The sequence below is a fragment of the Coturnix japonica genome, chromosome 9 (genome assembly GCF_054131305.1).
Source record: "Coturnix japonica strain WE chromosome 9, WE-NBRP24, whole genome shotgun sequence".
NCBI lineage: Eukaryota > Metazoa > Chordata > Aves > Galliformes > Phasianidae > Coturnix > Coturnix japonica.
Window position 1 is genome coordinate 18931758 of NC_140671.1, and position 16179 is coordinate 18947936.

At 40.6% G+C, this 16179-nt stretch overlaps 1 protein-coding gene across 1 annotated transcript in view; it reads right to left on the minus strand.

The window, feature by feature from the left end:
- Positions 1-3487: 3487 nt before the first annotated feature.
- The window catches only part of LOC146759739 (receptor-type tyrosine-protein phosphatase T-like), a 116805-nt gene continuing 104113 nt past the window's right edge, over positions 3488-16179 (minus strand). Inside the window, exons 9-10 of the mRNA XM_085509860.1 lie at positions 5606-5899; positions 3488-4964 (exon numbers count right to left, since the gene is read on the minus strand). Coding sequence (XP_085365986.1) covers positions 4942-4964; positions 5606-5899 — 317 coding nt within the window. The 3' untranslated portion in view covers positions 3488-4941. The remainder of the gene's footprint in view (positions 4965-5605; positions 5900-16179) is intronic.

A 16179-nucleotide genomic window follows, 5' to 3' on the forward strand; every position in this document is an offset into this window, starting at 1 on the left:
GCTAAAGATGCAGTGTTCTATTCAGTTCAGCCCCTACCTTGCTTTTGTGTTACATGCTGGAGCTTCTAAAAAAGCCAATTAAAGTGCCTTTTATTCTATGAAATGTTTAAAATTGGGCACTTTTGGTATACAAACCCTAAGCATCTGTTATTATTTGGGTGCTTTTTCATGCAGACTCGCGTACATCAAAATGAAAAGGCATTTATTTTTCAGCTGCCTTTAGAAAAGCAGAAAGAGAAGCGTAAGCAGGAAGCAGCGTTAGTCCCAGGACAAAGGTAGGTTCATGACTACACAAACACAGAGCTTCATGAATGCTTTGCAAGTGTGGGGTCTGTCATTTCACAATGTGAACTGTATAGAGAGGAAAAACAGCCTCCTCTCTTGGGTCACTCCCCAGTGGAAGCTCAGTGCTTCCCACAGGCACGGCAGGAACACACACAGTGTTCTCCGTTCCAGTTTCCTCCCACTAACTGGGCTTTTCACTCTCGTATAAAGCAACATCTGGAAATGATCATCTCATCGCACCCTCAAAAAGGCAGAGAAGCAGTAATAATATGGTAATAAGGGATGAAATTTTACGAGAGATGGCACTTAACTGAAGACTAAAAGACACCATGCAATTTCCATAAATTGCTTTTAGCAGGGGACTGAGTGACAATCAGGAAAAAAAACCACAACCCCACTCCCGGCCCTTTTTTTTTTGTGCAAATCATGGGCCCGACTTTCAACTGGTGTAAAATGGTGATGTTGGTACAGCAGTTCTGGTTGCACACAAACCCCTGAATACCATTTTGTGTAATGGCACTTTTAGGATCGTGTGGTGAAGAGACCCTCAAATCGAGGATGCTAAAATGAAGCTGCGAAAGCAAAGCGGAAAGAAGCCATCAGCGCGCCAAATATCCGCTTGTTTTGTTGCTCTCCCTTCTTTAAGTGAGCTTAAAAAGGAGAATCGAGCCATTATCTCCCCCCTCTGCATTTCCGCCTCTTCAGATCTGTCAGTTCAGGGTGAAACCCAGATGGGACTTGAGAGACAAGGAATATCAAGAGTGTCCCAACACAGCTGGCATGGAAACAGGTGCCAGGTAGGTTCTGTTCCTTTGGGAAAGAGATGCTGTCCCATCCCCAGCAAGATCTCCTCCTCTTACCATGAAAGCCTCATGCCTTTCTGAAAGGCTGGCCAGCCAGCCCACTCAGAATATGGTGCTATATTCATTCTGTAGTGCTATATTCAAACACCACTGTAGAAAGTCATTAGATTTAACACCAACGGCACCAAGCAGAAACAGGGGGATGTGGAAATGAATAAATAGACTTCAGACTAATAAATAAAAATAACCACTTCAGGATAACAAACTGCCTTTGCAGATAAAATGAAATAAATCCCTAGAATTTAAATCCATCGTGAGCAAAATCCCACTGGAAAAAAACCTCCAGACCAAAACCCTATCATGACTGCTTCTACATTCATGAAAGTATTTATGCAGACTAAGATAAGGGTAGTCAATCCACACGCCTTGGGACAAAAGCTGATCTCCTGCAGGATCAGGATAAAGAAATTTCCTCACCACATGTGTCCTGATTCAGGGCAAAAGGAGACACGCTTTGCTAGGCTCGGGAGCTGCTAGAAGCAAGCCTTAGATCTGTGCCATGCTGATGAACTCCCACAGTAAATCCCAGCTTCTCCTCTGCACACTATCATTTCCCAATGCACTGAATGTACTGCCTGAACTTTGGCTGGGCTTCTCAAGCCTATCCACATAACCTGTCATACTCCAATCTGGCTCTTCAAGAGTCCTGTACTGTGAAGCATCCTGCTTCTCATTTCACCATTTAATTACACCCCTTCCTGCTCCCAGATTCTTTCTGTTCCTTGTAAGTCATCACCTTGTTACAGCTCAGACAACACAGTTGGTTGATGGCATTTTCCTCAGTTCCTTTCTAGTGTCCATAACTCCTAGTTACATACAATCAATCCTCTGTTCTCTGAAAGGTGTCACTTTGCTTTGACCACACTTCCACAGCTGGTGCATCTCTAACCTGGTATTGGCAGCTCCTCCAAGAGACACCTTTTGCCTGGGACACCCCTGGCACCAGCAGCACAAAGACAAAACAGAAACAACTTCTTCCTATGGAACTCAGCTCTTCAAACTGACACCATGTCTGCACTGTCCAGGAGGTCTGAATGTACCTATTATGGGCTACAAGAAATTAAAACCTGACAGATGAGGAAATTGCTCCACTCCAGCACGTCGACAGCCACAAAATGCATGTCATCAGGAAACACTACGCCCTTTCTTGCTGTTATTTAAAGGATAGATGCTGTTCTTCTGCTCCCCAAAAATTAGGAAGTGAGGAGGGAAAAAGGAGAAACCAAGAAACGTGCGTTATCTATTGAATCAATTAGACAGAGAAAGTCATCATCTCTCGTAAAAGGACATAAGCCATTAAGATGAAGTCCCTATTTTTCAATAACACCATCAGACTGTTTCCAAGCACCAACTGGGGATCAAGAAAAAGGAATATCATATTTCCTAAGTCTATTCTTATCTCTCCAGCTGCCATGCCAAAGGCTATTGAGGTGGAATGAAAGCAGAGTTTCAATCATCAACAAAACGCTGCAGCTCACGGACAGAGTCGCTCAAACAGGTACAAGTCCCACAGGCTTTGTGGGATCCACATATCAAAACGCAGATGTAAGATTGTGCCATCCTCAGCAGCTCACCTGCAGGGTTCTGTGGCTCTTGGGAACAGAAGCTATCAAGAGAAGAACAACTCATTTCATTGTGCTATACAAGCCTTTTTTTTGGGGAATATAGCAAAAACCAAACACGAACGGAACATGTGCCACTGAGCCTTGTGCCTTGTCTAGTGCAGTAAGAATAGAAAGTCCCTTACAACATTTACCAATAAAAACAGACAAGAAACATAAGTAAGTAACCCCAAATGTTATTTTCCAACATCAACAGGTAACGTTTCCCATTTAAGGGGAGTTATCACCTTAAAGGTAAATACAAAATGTTTTTGAAACTGTAAAAACTCAGTGTTTACCATGAACAGATGCTTTGGTTGCTCAGTTCACTCAGAAGATGGTGCTGAGCTGAACAGATCATTACTGGGAGCTGTGTTCAGACATATTATTTTGACCCTATTATCCCTTCCCTATTATTTTTGGGGGGAAAACAACCTAACATTTGATATCATCCTTTCCTCTAACTGCTCCTCAACCCTGTGTCTGGTTTTAACCTCCAACAGTCTTTCTCTTGTTCTCTTGTCTCTTCCCTGTGACTGCCAATGCACTGCCAGACCATTTAACCTTCTCATACCCCAAGTCAGGACCTATCACAGCCTATGGAAACAAACTACAAACAAAAATAATCATTTATTTGCAAGGGCAGGGTTTGCCCTTTCCCTGCATCTGGGTTTTTCCTGGAAGAAAGCAAGGTAGGACTTACTTCTCAGTATCATTTCTAAATATCAAATATAAATGAAGTCCTGCAATACCATCCTGTGTGAAAGCAAAAGCTCCACCAGTGGGATAAAAAAAGAAATTATAAAAAATTATATACATTATATATATTATATATAAGTTATAAAAAATAAGATATTATCTAGTTTAATAAAAACTTTGTATTATTTCTGTTTATTTAAAGCAAGACTCGTTACAAACAACATAAAACAGGACCATTTCACCACTTACTGATGACATACAAATGTGTGGGAGTTTGGTACTTCCCTCCCTGCTAAGAAAACACAATGACAAAAGAAAATAATGGGCTGAAAAAAAAGTGGAACTGCTCATCACTGAACTATTTAGAAAACAACAACTCTCTTTCAATTGATGTCATTCATTGGGTGCTGTAAGGAAAACCAAGGAGGTAGCGCTGCTTTCTTCATTCAGTACATTTCTGAAAGCCTTTACTATGAAAATTTTGTATAATTATACCAGAAATAGGTTATTTTGTAGTCCTGCCACCACATATGAAAATCAGGAAATACCACATGTTTTCTTGTCTATCATTTCAGTTAGCCCTTTCTAGAAGGCATACATCTTCAGACAGTAGGGAGGTCTCTTCCTTCGAGTCCATAAAGATCGCTACAAGTTCCCCCACCCAGTGCCCTAAACAAAACATAAATGCCACCATCATCAGCCTTAACAAGCTCTAAATTGCAACATATATTAACAGAATGACCTTCTCCAGTAAGATTTTCATTAGCAAACTAGGACGGAAAACAGCAAGTAGCACCACTTAGCCAATTTTAATAGATTATCTACATCATCCTTTATGACATCAGTTGATAATCAGAGCAAGAAATTGAGCAATTTGGGTTCCTGTACAAGCCGTCATAATGCACAAAGTTAACCACTTTTTTTTTTAATCCTGTATTACCTAGAAAGTATTACCAGACAGGCTTGCAAGTTTGGCTGTCGCAGAAAGTTGGCCTGCAAAGCTGCAAGAAACCCAACCTCAGCATGTCATAATTCCACATGGAGATGCACTGTGCCAGGTTATTTCTGCTGAAGGTTAGAAAATTTGACACCGACGTGACCACAACACTAGTGAATGAGGACAGCTGGAAGCACAGCACATGCCATTTCCCAAAGAGGCCAGCAGAACATCCATACCACTGAAGTAAAGCCTCCAAACATCTGTCTTCTGCCAATGTATAAGTGCTGAATATAGCAAACACCCAACTGCCAAATCCTTATGCTAAAGTTTCCTTTCTATTTTTTTTACCAATCAAAACTTCTCAAAGAGACTCCAGATGTTCACTGCTGTATAAGCCACACAAAAAGCAAAGGCAGTAGGGATGTGCCCCCAGCTCTGCCCTGCACTCTCAACCTGCCAGGCTTCTTTGGCAAAGGAAGAGGATGATGCTAGGGATACTTATGCTGTGAGAGACAGTGAGGAGCACTATTCTTGATTTCCATTAGTGATCCATTTATGAAAATGGGATGAATATACCTGAAACATGAAGAATGTGATCCTTTAATTTTAACTGATAAGTCCAAAATGCTTTAGAAAGATTTTTCATAACCTTGGATCAAAACTGATCTGTTCCAATATGAAAAGCAAAAAGGAAGACACTGTGCAGTGTTCAAATAGGTTTCTTTGTCAGAAGGTAGAGGAACAATCAGCACAATCAAATAGAATACAGAAATATATTCTAACAATTCAATGCTTACCGCTTATCCCTGTTGCACAGAATAGCCAACACTGAACTGCTTCTACTTAAGAAGAACACATATTTTGCTATAAACTTGCAGGGTGAAAATGTGATAATAGTCAAGTCCTAAGATCTATTTGCCTACTGGAGAATCAGTTGAAAAGCTCTCGTTTGCTTGTCCGTTTCAACAGAAAGCAGACATACCCTGTGGAAGAAAGTCTTGCAAGCAAACACACTGCATGAATAAAAACAACACTCTCAAACACTTGTCCATGGATAAAAAGTCAAAATATACCTACAGCATATCAAAATCCATAAAGTTCATTCAGATCTCCAAAGAAGCACATCTACAAGAAGGACAGGTAAAGTCCTGTCTGTTAATGCATCAGTAAGCAAACCAAAACATCCATGCAGTACTGGAAAGCAGCAGAAACACTACCTGCACATTTTGTCCTTGTTGTGAGTGGTGGTCCAGGTGGTCCCGTGCCTCCTTCTCCAGGGCGAGTCAGCAGCACTCTGATCTCATACTCCACATCTGGATCCAGATGCCACAGTTTGTAATTGGGAGAGTCCACAATGTGGGTTTCTGCCCAGTTCCCAGTGGTCGTCCGATACTCCACCTCTTTCAGTATGATGGGCCCGTCTCCGATGATGGAGTTGGCGTTGGGTTTGATCCACAGGTAGGTGGCTCCGACAGCCAGCAGCTCAGGAGGAGCAATAGGAGTTGGGGGTTCTGTAGACAAAAAGAAATCATGAGAGGCCTGAGGCCTTCCACTATGTACCTGTAAAGCAAGTCTGCCCCCAGTCCATTGTTAGTTATTGAATTTTTCCTGTTATTTACCAAATCTTTCATTTGGAATATTCTTTTTATGAAAGTATTTATTGCTTTACAGAAATAAAACAATAAAAAGGCACTATATTTGTTTTGAAGTTATTGCCCCTTGCACTGCTGTATTAATGCAACTGGTAGCATTACCAATGCAGAAACACCACTTCAAAAAATACAGTGCTTACAAAGCAACTTCTGCTGAAAATATAAAGCACAACAGTCATACATTTAAAAGAACAGAAGGTTTGTACTTATTTCCTCCTTTACGCATACACATACTGGCAGTCAATAGAACATAGGAGGAGGAAAAGAAGTCTTAAATAACACAGATTGAGCACACCTGTGTAGTGCTTAAAATGACACAACTAGCAAAGAGCAGAAAACTCAAATCACTTGTTCATTCTGAAGTTTTATAGAGGCAAACATACATGAAAAATAGGACAGATTTGCAGTGAAAGCACTGGCTATTTGTCTGAGAAGGTACTGCAGTTACAAACACTGGGGATCTTTCAGTGGTCCTGCACTCCAGGCACCACTAAAACTGACTGAGAGCTTTGATAGCTCAGAGCTAAAAAAAACAAAGGCACCAAGGATTGACTGTGAACTTGCTTAATTTCATGAGCAGAAGTACCCAAATAAAGTCTGTGTGAGACTTGGAAGAGTGCCCAGATGTCTGAGAAGCATCACGAGGAACTCAGCCACTGAATATAACCTCTGTGATAGAAAAGCAAAGACAAGCACTGATATCTCAGCAGCACCCTGTGACAAAAGCCACTGATGGTCTCCTGAGCCCTGCCTGCCTGATCATCCCCCTCTGTTGGAAATAACACCTGGGTATTGGAAGCCACATGAATAGCATATGCTTCGTGGTTTTGAAAACCCGAGCTGAACTGTGCAAGATTATGAGCAATTTCATTAATTTCATTTAGCTTTTGCTCTGCCACACTCTAATGCAGTTTGCCTTCAGCCCAGAGGACACAAAACCTATTCTCTTGTGAAAACAAGGCAACGAAAAGGACATTTCTCTCTGAGAAAAAAAGAAACCTATGAATGTTACATCACGACATTAATTTTAGAGCCCTATGGGAATTACTCTGCAACTCCCACAGCTGATTCCTCACTGAGCACAGAAAACAGCAAGAGGGCAGAACCACAGGAATGGGGAAGAAAGGAGATGGAGCAACACGGGATGGAGGACCAGAGCACTTTCCCCTCTGGAGAAGTTTTGCAGGTTAACATCTGCTGAGTGAAGAGAAACAAATATACAGAAACCAGCGTAAATACAAAAGTACCAACTAAAACGTTACCTAATTCACCTCCTCTGGCTATCTAATCACAATCAGCTATGCAGTAAAGTTATTTCTCTAAAAATAAAATAATTAGTTTTCAAGAAATGCATGTTGATACATTATCATTAAAAATCACATCATTATAAATCTTAAATTGTTTATTGCTTTTTTCTTGGTGCAAGAGCATTAAAAGATGGACTCACTGATTTTTATTCCCAGTGCAAAAAATGACATCTTGCAAAGTCACATTACAGCTGAGCACAAGACAAATGAAATATTAAGCATCATTCTCCTGGGCTGGTGATGCTTCAACAACAGCATGATCCAGGTTACTCTGGGATTTGATTGCCAGTTAGAACAGATTTATGGGCCTGAGTTTAATTAATAGAACAGTTTGTCCTGCTAACCAGACATTAAAGTCTTGTCTAGCAAGTTTAGAAACTAATATTGCCAAAGCAATTTAAATTAAGACGGCATCCAGCATTACTTCCCTGCCTACTTCAGGACAGATCTAAACCACCTCCCCTCCACCTCTGCCAAAACAGGGTTTCCATTTTCATCTACCCCTTCATTTTTGTCTCTCTAATAACATTAGAGGAAGAGATGTTGCAGAATAATGGAATATTAGGAGTTGAAACTGTTGTTCTCATTTTCCAAACAGAAGGAGCAAAGATGAGCAGATGTAATTGCAATTTTTCAAGACTCAGTAACACCTCACTGCACATAATGGGCTCTTTCCTACTGGCACCAACTGGACAGGAAGCTACTTTTCAATATCACTCTTTGCCAAACTATTGCAAGTGATCTTAACTAGTTATTCACTATTTAGCACAACTAGAACATAAACCAGGACCTTTTTTTTGGCCATTATAACTAAACCCACTTGTCAGTTACAGATGACCAGCCTCATGCTAACAGCTTCCTTTTGTAATTAAAACCTTTCTGCAACCTCGATTAACAGGGAAACAGATTGGGTCTGTACACATGTAATTGCAATCAGCAGTATTTTAAGCATCATTTGATCCATCCAGCCCATATTTTATATAGCAAGCTTGGTCCACCATGTTGCTCCCTTTCAGCCTTTATCCCTCTTCCTGCAGACACTGCAGGGAAGAGCACACCTGGAACTGGGCTGCTGCAACTGGGACGGCATCTAGCCTGAATGCCAGTCCCAGGATGGACACAAAAATGAGGGTTCAAGAAAAGAAAAGACATAGTACAAGCCCAAAATAGTTACTGAACATGCATAGATTTTACCCTGCACACAAAGTAGTTCCAATTATGCAGTCAGTGATGGAATTCAGGGTGTACTCTTCTGCCCTCCATAAGAAGAGAAATACTTCACATACAGCACCCATTTTACTCTTGGACAACCGCCTCTGGGTATCTCTACCCTTCTAATGGAATACTTCTCTACCTGACAATTCTAAGCAATTGCTTTAATTGAGCTCAAAAGGCTCCAAAATGAGGGAGAGAAAAGAGGATGAACCGAGTGCTCCGTGACAAAGCACTGGATGCAGCATGGGTGAAAAAGCTTGAAATGAGAACAGAGTTTATGTTCTATACTTAGTTTTCCAGTTATCTGTATAGTTCAGTGGTAAAACACTGTAAAGTGGACCAAAAGATGGAGAAAGTCAATAGAAGACTGCTAAGCTCTGTCCGTTGAGATCAATCGCGAAGGAAAACGGTATTATAGAAGACAAATTATTTGCTGGAGACACCTTCAACACGCTACTTTTTTTCTCTCCCATAAAGATGATGTAAGAAAATGTTATGTTGGAAAAAATCAACAAGTCTGTTAGAAACGTGGCAGGAAGCAGCTGGTCCATCAGTCCTTGGTAGAGGTCTAAACAGTTCTGGAGCTTTTAATGGAGCTCCCAATGAAAACATGAAATGTTACAGATTTTGATTGCTGCAGTGAAAGAAACTACAGTTATCTTCATAGGAGGTGCTGGGTAATCCTTTAAGTAGTAGATCAGTAGATGACCAATGTGTAAGCAACTGTAAAATGTACTAGATTGACTATCATTCAAGTAAAAGGCATGTAGTTGTTCTCCCAGCAGTGTGACAAATACTCCCCAATCAGCAATGACTTTCATCTCGGAAATGCACCCAGAGGTACATTAAGATTATTTCACAGAGTGCTTTTTCTGAACTCTTTTTTGCCAACTTCAGCCCAACTTACCTCTCACATCTAAAACCCCTGTGTGAAAAAGCAAGATGAGATTGCTGAAAACTAAGCAGCCTGTTCAAAAGCCAAATAGAACTGAGGGAAAAACTCCCTTTTGGCAGAAGCATAGGAGGAAGCAGACATGGCAAAAAATGTTTGAAAATACAGTTGCAAGAAACACACTCAGCCTAACTGGAACAGAGCTAAAGCCATTAATTTTATTATCCATTACTAAATACACACAGAAACTGTTGATTATATTCCATATGGAGATAATCATAGAAGAGGTAATACCCACTAGGACAACCAATGAGCTATTTAAATGTTGCAGTGAATGTCACTTGCATTAATTCTGTCTGAAAGTTTGTATCATCTTTAAGAAAAAAGAGAGGCGATTCCTGAACAAGCCCTTGCTTATTGCCTATTCTAAACCACTGCAATCCCAGATGGAAAGCAATAATCCCCTCACTAAGAAAAAGACCTGAGCACGAAGCTGGAAAGGAGCACAGCTGAGATCTTGCTATATCAATCCTTGTGAAAGAAGGCTGAAGTTCCATCACCATGACATCCCTGATCTGTCCAGAGGAAAAGGGCAAACTCTACCAAGAGACCTTTAGAAAACCTCCATTGTTCTCCCAGGCACCAGAAAGGAACTGCCAAAGAAGCTGTCTCAAATTGAGACGTGAAAACAGGAGAATGTTGAGGGGTTTTTTTGTTTGTTGCTTTGCTCTAAATCAGAGCTTCTGATTTCTATAATAAAGTAAAAAACGTTCTATGCCAAATTGGCACGCTGCTGATGTTATTTTTTGGGGTTGCTGTTGCAATTAGATGGCTGTTTTTTGCTTTTTGGTGTTTTGAGACTTCATGCAAGTATCTCATGACAGAAGGGAATTATGTGAACAGCTTACATCAATTACAAAAGATTCAAGAAAATTAATTGGCAAAACTGAAGCCATGGAATGTTGCTGCTTTTTAAACAGGGATAGAAGAGACTGATCTGAGAGTAAAACAAAAGGGAAAGTAGCTGATGGCTTTACAGAGAGTTAGTTAATACTGGATACTTTTTCTTGCCCTGCTTCCATAGACAGCCATACACATGGGAACACAACATCAGCTCAACCTGATCAGCCCAAAGGTCTGTCACACTCAAAAACCAGTTCCAAGTCTACTTCTAGCAAAGCATAAGAACAGAAGAGTTACATGTTGATTTTCTACAGCACATAGTACTACGTAAGGACTTCCCAAGCTCCCTAAAAGAGTCTCCCAGTATCTGTATCATCCCAAGTAGTTTCACAGGACAAACCTCCAGCTGACCAGAGTCTCCACCTGAACTTAAAAATGCACCAAATGCAAGAACTCAGCTTAGAAATGTCAATAGCCGATTGAATACTGAAACATCAGAACTGTTTTCACTGTCTACTGTGATACAATTCATAAGAGAAAGGCATTAGAAAAAAATCAACCCTGCATTTGCATGTTGGCCAAGAGATGATTTAAGATAAAAAAGAACCCCTATTGTTACAAGGCTGCCTGAGCCATCCAGTCTATACCTGTCACAGTGCTTGATATCCTGTAACATCAGTAGTACATGTCCTGTCTGTAGCCAGAAATCCCAAAGAGCAGCAAGACAGCTGCAGCCTGCCCAGACCCACATGCACACAGCCAAGAGCACAGGCTCCAACTACAAGCTCAAAGACACACAGTGCTTTTCATTCTTTGGCGGTTAAAGAGCTGAGGATGGGGAGCTGCTATTTGCTGGACAAGCAGGATTTGTGTTTCCAAACCTGATATTGCTTATTCCCCTACTAATAGGAACTGTAACCACAATTTTCTCACGGCATCCTCACTGAGCAGGTGAAACGGGTAAAGATGAGGCCAGAAGGCAAATGTCAAGCTTCTTAGAACCCTTTTTCTTCGAATAAAACAAAAACTGCAGAACAGAACATAATTGTGTGTTTTTTGGCACAACAGCCACAAACAGTGGCTACTGAGAATGTACATAATTAAATTTACATTTAAGAATGCAAACCCAGCTGTTTTAAGAAATGAAGTGGCAACACATTGAAGTGGCACTGTTGGGATTTTTCGTACCTCTGTCCTTGAAGATAAATCTGTCACCTTAGCACAGCTGTGTTGCACACCTTGTTTGTAATGACAGCTTCGAGCCAGTCATGTAAATGTCTGAACAGCATCTGTGTGACTCCTTCTACTTTTACACCCCTGTAATGAGCATTTTAAGCTCTGAATCATGGTATTTATATTGCTTATTAAGAGCACGTTACTGTTATAAATGCAGCCATTGAATTTTGCTTTCCAGTGACTGTCTGAACTTCCAGTTCCATTAACTGCACAAAGAAACAGCATGAGGATTTGACGAAATTTAGCATGAGACCATTTCACTGCACTGACAGACACGGTACTAATAGCTCTTTTGTCTATAAGAGAGACATTCAAATCAGTCTCTCGGTAATGCAATAGGCTGACAGCAATGGCATATGTCAACTGTGTTGGAAGAAATGTGCCAGTGGCGTTAATAAAGTGATTCATTAATTCACCTGCATGGGTAAATTGCACCAGTCTGCCTACTCTCAAAGAAAAGTGCCCAGAACCAGCTCTAAAATCAATAATTCTGAATATTTAATTAAAGCAAAAATCCACGGAAGAGAGAGAAGACAATGCCGGGTTTCTACAGTCTACAGAACAAAGATTCATACATCCTAAGGATGCAAAAGCCTTTCTTGCGAGAAGCTGGTTTTGTATCCCGTTATCCCATTTGTATCCCAACACAGCAGTCCCAACCTGCAATCACCACCCTTACAAACATTTCACTTCTCATCCTTCACAAGCACTCCTGCACTGCATGCAGAGGCCCAGCGGGTGTGCAGGTGTCTCGTTGGCCCTCTTGAGATCAACACTGCAGCCATTCCTGGGAACAATCAGAAGATTTTTATGTGCTTAACAATCAAAGACTTACAGAAAGAATGGGAACTTGGCAGGCTGGTACTTAGCTAAAGATCCAGGACACTGGAGTAGTAACTGGGGAGATGCAATTAGATGCTGCCATATTGTTTAATGCATTAGCAAATTAATGTCAGTCCTTTCCATGTGATACTCCTTCCAATGCAGAATTTACTAGCACACAGTAAGTAGCTTCAGTACGGTATGATACAGACCACACGTCATAGCATGTCATCTGCTTCTCACTTTTGCTTTCACGGCTAATATCTCTGCCTGCAAGGGACTGGACACAACATCATGATTTGATCAACTGTCTCCTGTCTTACAACAAAAAGGTCACCTACAAATATTAGCCAATGTCCACCACGTCATGAGGCAGGAATTCCTTCCCAAAAACTGAAGTTGTAGAAGACTCGGTCAAAAGTACTGGCATCAATGTCATGGGGAAGCAGAAGGAGCAGATACAGTGCAGATCTATGTGACAGATTAAGCTAGGAAATGCTTTAGTTTCCAAAAGCATAAGAAACAAAAGGTTGTTGGTATTTACAGTGGGAAAGGTGGAAAGTGGGAGGTTTTGTGTAGAAATGGAATTGCAAGTTGACAGCAAGGCAATCACAGCGATCTGGCTGAGAAGGACAGAAGTGAGAGCTGAAAAGGCACAAGTACAGGAGATCATACAGAGAATAAAAAGCAGTAAAACAAAGCCCATATGTAGAAGAAGCAGGGGAGAAAACATATGCGATCCAGAATGGTGTCAAAGAACTAAACAAAGTGGTCAAAAAACTCAACGCAATGGCAATAAAACAAGAGCAGAGCAGATCTCTGGGGATAGTAACTGTAATCACAGAAAGAAAAAAGAAGCTATTGGAGCAAGATAACCAATATTTGACAAGATGCTCATCTTCTGACACTCCCAAAGAGCTAATAGTCAAAACGTATGGAATTATATCCTTTACATCTCACAGCAGGGTAGGTGTAGTACTTTTGTTCTAAAGAACTTGCAGCCTGATGAGAATGAGGAACACACTCTCTATACATTTCCCCCTTAAAAAGCAGTGGAAATACTCCTCAGTGATTTGAATATGTCTGTTCTAAATTAAGCAACAGAGCTGCCTGGGTTTAAAGAGGGGAATGCAATGAAGTTTGTTAAGAGGTAAGATAATTCAGAAAACTTCTTGAAACCTTTTTGAAAGCACTGCAGTCACCAGATAAGACAGGTGGAACAAACCCTACTTAACAAAGTTTATCAGTGTCATCCTATTAAACAGAGATTTATGAACTTACCCTGAGACCAGAAAGAGTTGGTACAGTCCATCACCCCCTACCAACTCTTCTCCTAATTCTGTTATAGGTTAAAGGAGTGGGGCACGGATACTGATTGGGAATTACCATAGCATGCTATTTCATTAGCCTTTCATACTGTTTGTCTCTCAGAAGCTTAATCTGAATCCCACCAGAGCCTCCAAGGATGCTTTCATTCTCTAATAAAGAAGAAAATAGCATCGGATTAGTTGAACAGTATCTCATTTCCCAGCGTAAATTAAGTGAATTAGATGGAAGACTGCTCTAATTGTAAAGCTTATTACAAGAACCTACATAGATTAGAACTGAATGCTTCTCTTTGAGTCATCATTTGTAGTGTAAAAGAGGGAAAAAAGAAGGTGATTGTAGACTCTCCCAAGGCTCCCTAATGGCTCAGTATTGACGAGACACAACTGTATCAAAAGAATCAAAAACCTCCACTACTGTAGCAAGACACACTCATAAGTATTGTGCTCTCAGAGTGCTAGAAGGCAACCTTTCTTTACACAGATAGGAGTGCACAGGCAGTCTCCAGCTAATCTATGCGAGCATCAAGCTCCCCAGGGTTGCGAGTAATGGCCATTTAACTCATTTTTAATGTTTGTGTGATCTTCTCAACCACAGAATAGCTACACAATGACATCATGACAAGAGAAACAGCATCATGCTCCTTGTTGCTTATGGAATGACACTATTATGGAATACCATTCTTGTTACGGACATCTTTCACGAGAGACTCAACACAACACACTCCTATGTGTTAAGAACTTACATATCCATGAACTGATGGCAATACTCTAAAATTTAATGTGTAGCTTCTATATATTCAAGCTTGTACTAATCATCTCAAGTTCCCTCTATAGTCAATGGAGAGAAATGGACAATTTCAGACAGTGTTCAAGGTAACTTTCATATCCAAGACAGATGAAGTCTCCTTTCTTATGGCTGCAACTACTCTGTACAAAGATACTGAAAACTGCATCCACATCCCATTCAAAAACAAGGAATTCTCAACAGCCAGTAGTCAGGGCCAGCTTTAGCTCTATCTCATGATTCTAACTCTGGGCGCTACTTAAGCTCATATATCATGTGTTATTAAATCTATTTCAGCTTTCTGCATGAACAAGCTGCTAATCTCCCACAGGGACTGCAAATGTAAATTCAACAAGCACAAAAAAGTAGAAAGGCAGTAGTAGTAGTAAACACATAAACCGTGAAACATGTAATTTCAGGTCAACTCAAGTTCAAGCAGCTTCATCAGTTGCTATGCTACTAGCTTATGATGATGGGAAAGGATGGAGACAACAAGATTTTATAGGTTCTTCTAGAGAGGCTATTTAGCAACTTTGGCTTTCTGGCACATCTCTGTCTGCAGAATGAAGGATTGTCTGTCTCTAAGCTGCTGAAATGGCAAGTGACTGGTGGTATTGACTACTATGAGCAGCATGGAACAGTTTGTCCAGATTGATTAAGTAGTTTAATCCATAGCAACCTGCTAGGTTTGCAGGAAAAGCCTCAGGCAGGGTTTTTTCATTTCGTTTAAGGCAAATTGGGGAATTAAAACATCCCACTGCCCTTTACCATCAGCCACCTCTGAAAAGTATGTGAAAGATACTCATGCAAAGTGTAAAAAAGTCCAAGTGTGTCCTAATAGCACACCATGAAGCTCCATTTTGACATCCAGATCATAAAGGGATCTCTTTCCACCCTTAGCTTATATGCCAGACTCTTGTACATACTTCATACCAGCCAGAAAGAAAGAAATCTGCCTATTACACCAAGAAATACTCCCCAAACTGGTTATTTGTATTAGTACTTATGATTTCCAATGTGTGGTGTTGTTGTTTTTATTTCCATGAAGAACAAACTTTCTACTTCTGAATGTACCTAACAGAATACCTGAGAGTCGGTCCTATTAACCCCAAATACACTCCAACAAGATAAGGAATTCTTCAAAAAACCACTTTCACTGTCTAGTCCAAGTAATCTTAATGTAAGTTAAATGGGGCTTCAGACCAAGACCTTCTCCTTGCTGAAATGTTACAGTCCAAAAAGTGCCTGACAATATCCGTACAGCCCTAAAAGCCCCGTTATTTCAGAGATGATACAAACTGCACTCAATTTGTTTTCTATGTATCTGCTACTTACGTTAATCATGTGAATAAAACAAAGAATTTCTTGCAGAAGGGCTTGGTTTGTGGCATGGGGACCCATGAACACTGAAACCTATCATAGGTGTACAGCTCTAATAGAGCACTGCACTTGGGAAACTGCGCCTGTTGACACCGGGATTTTCAGGCCTGATAAATCCCCATTTTATTTAAAAAGTCTCACCCTGTATCATAAACTTCCCCCTGAAAAAGTATAAAAGAGGCATTTCAAAATCTCTTTTGTGTATGAAAGAATCTATTTTGTAGCCATTAAAGAAAAGAGATTGAAGGTCTAAGACAGCAATCTACAGTGGT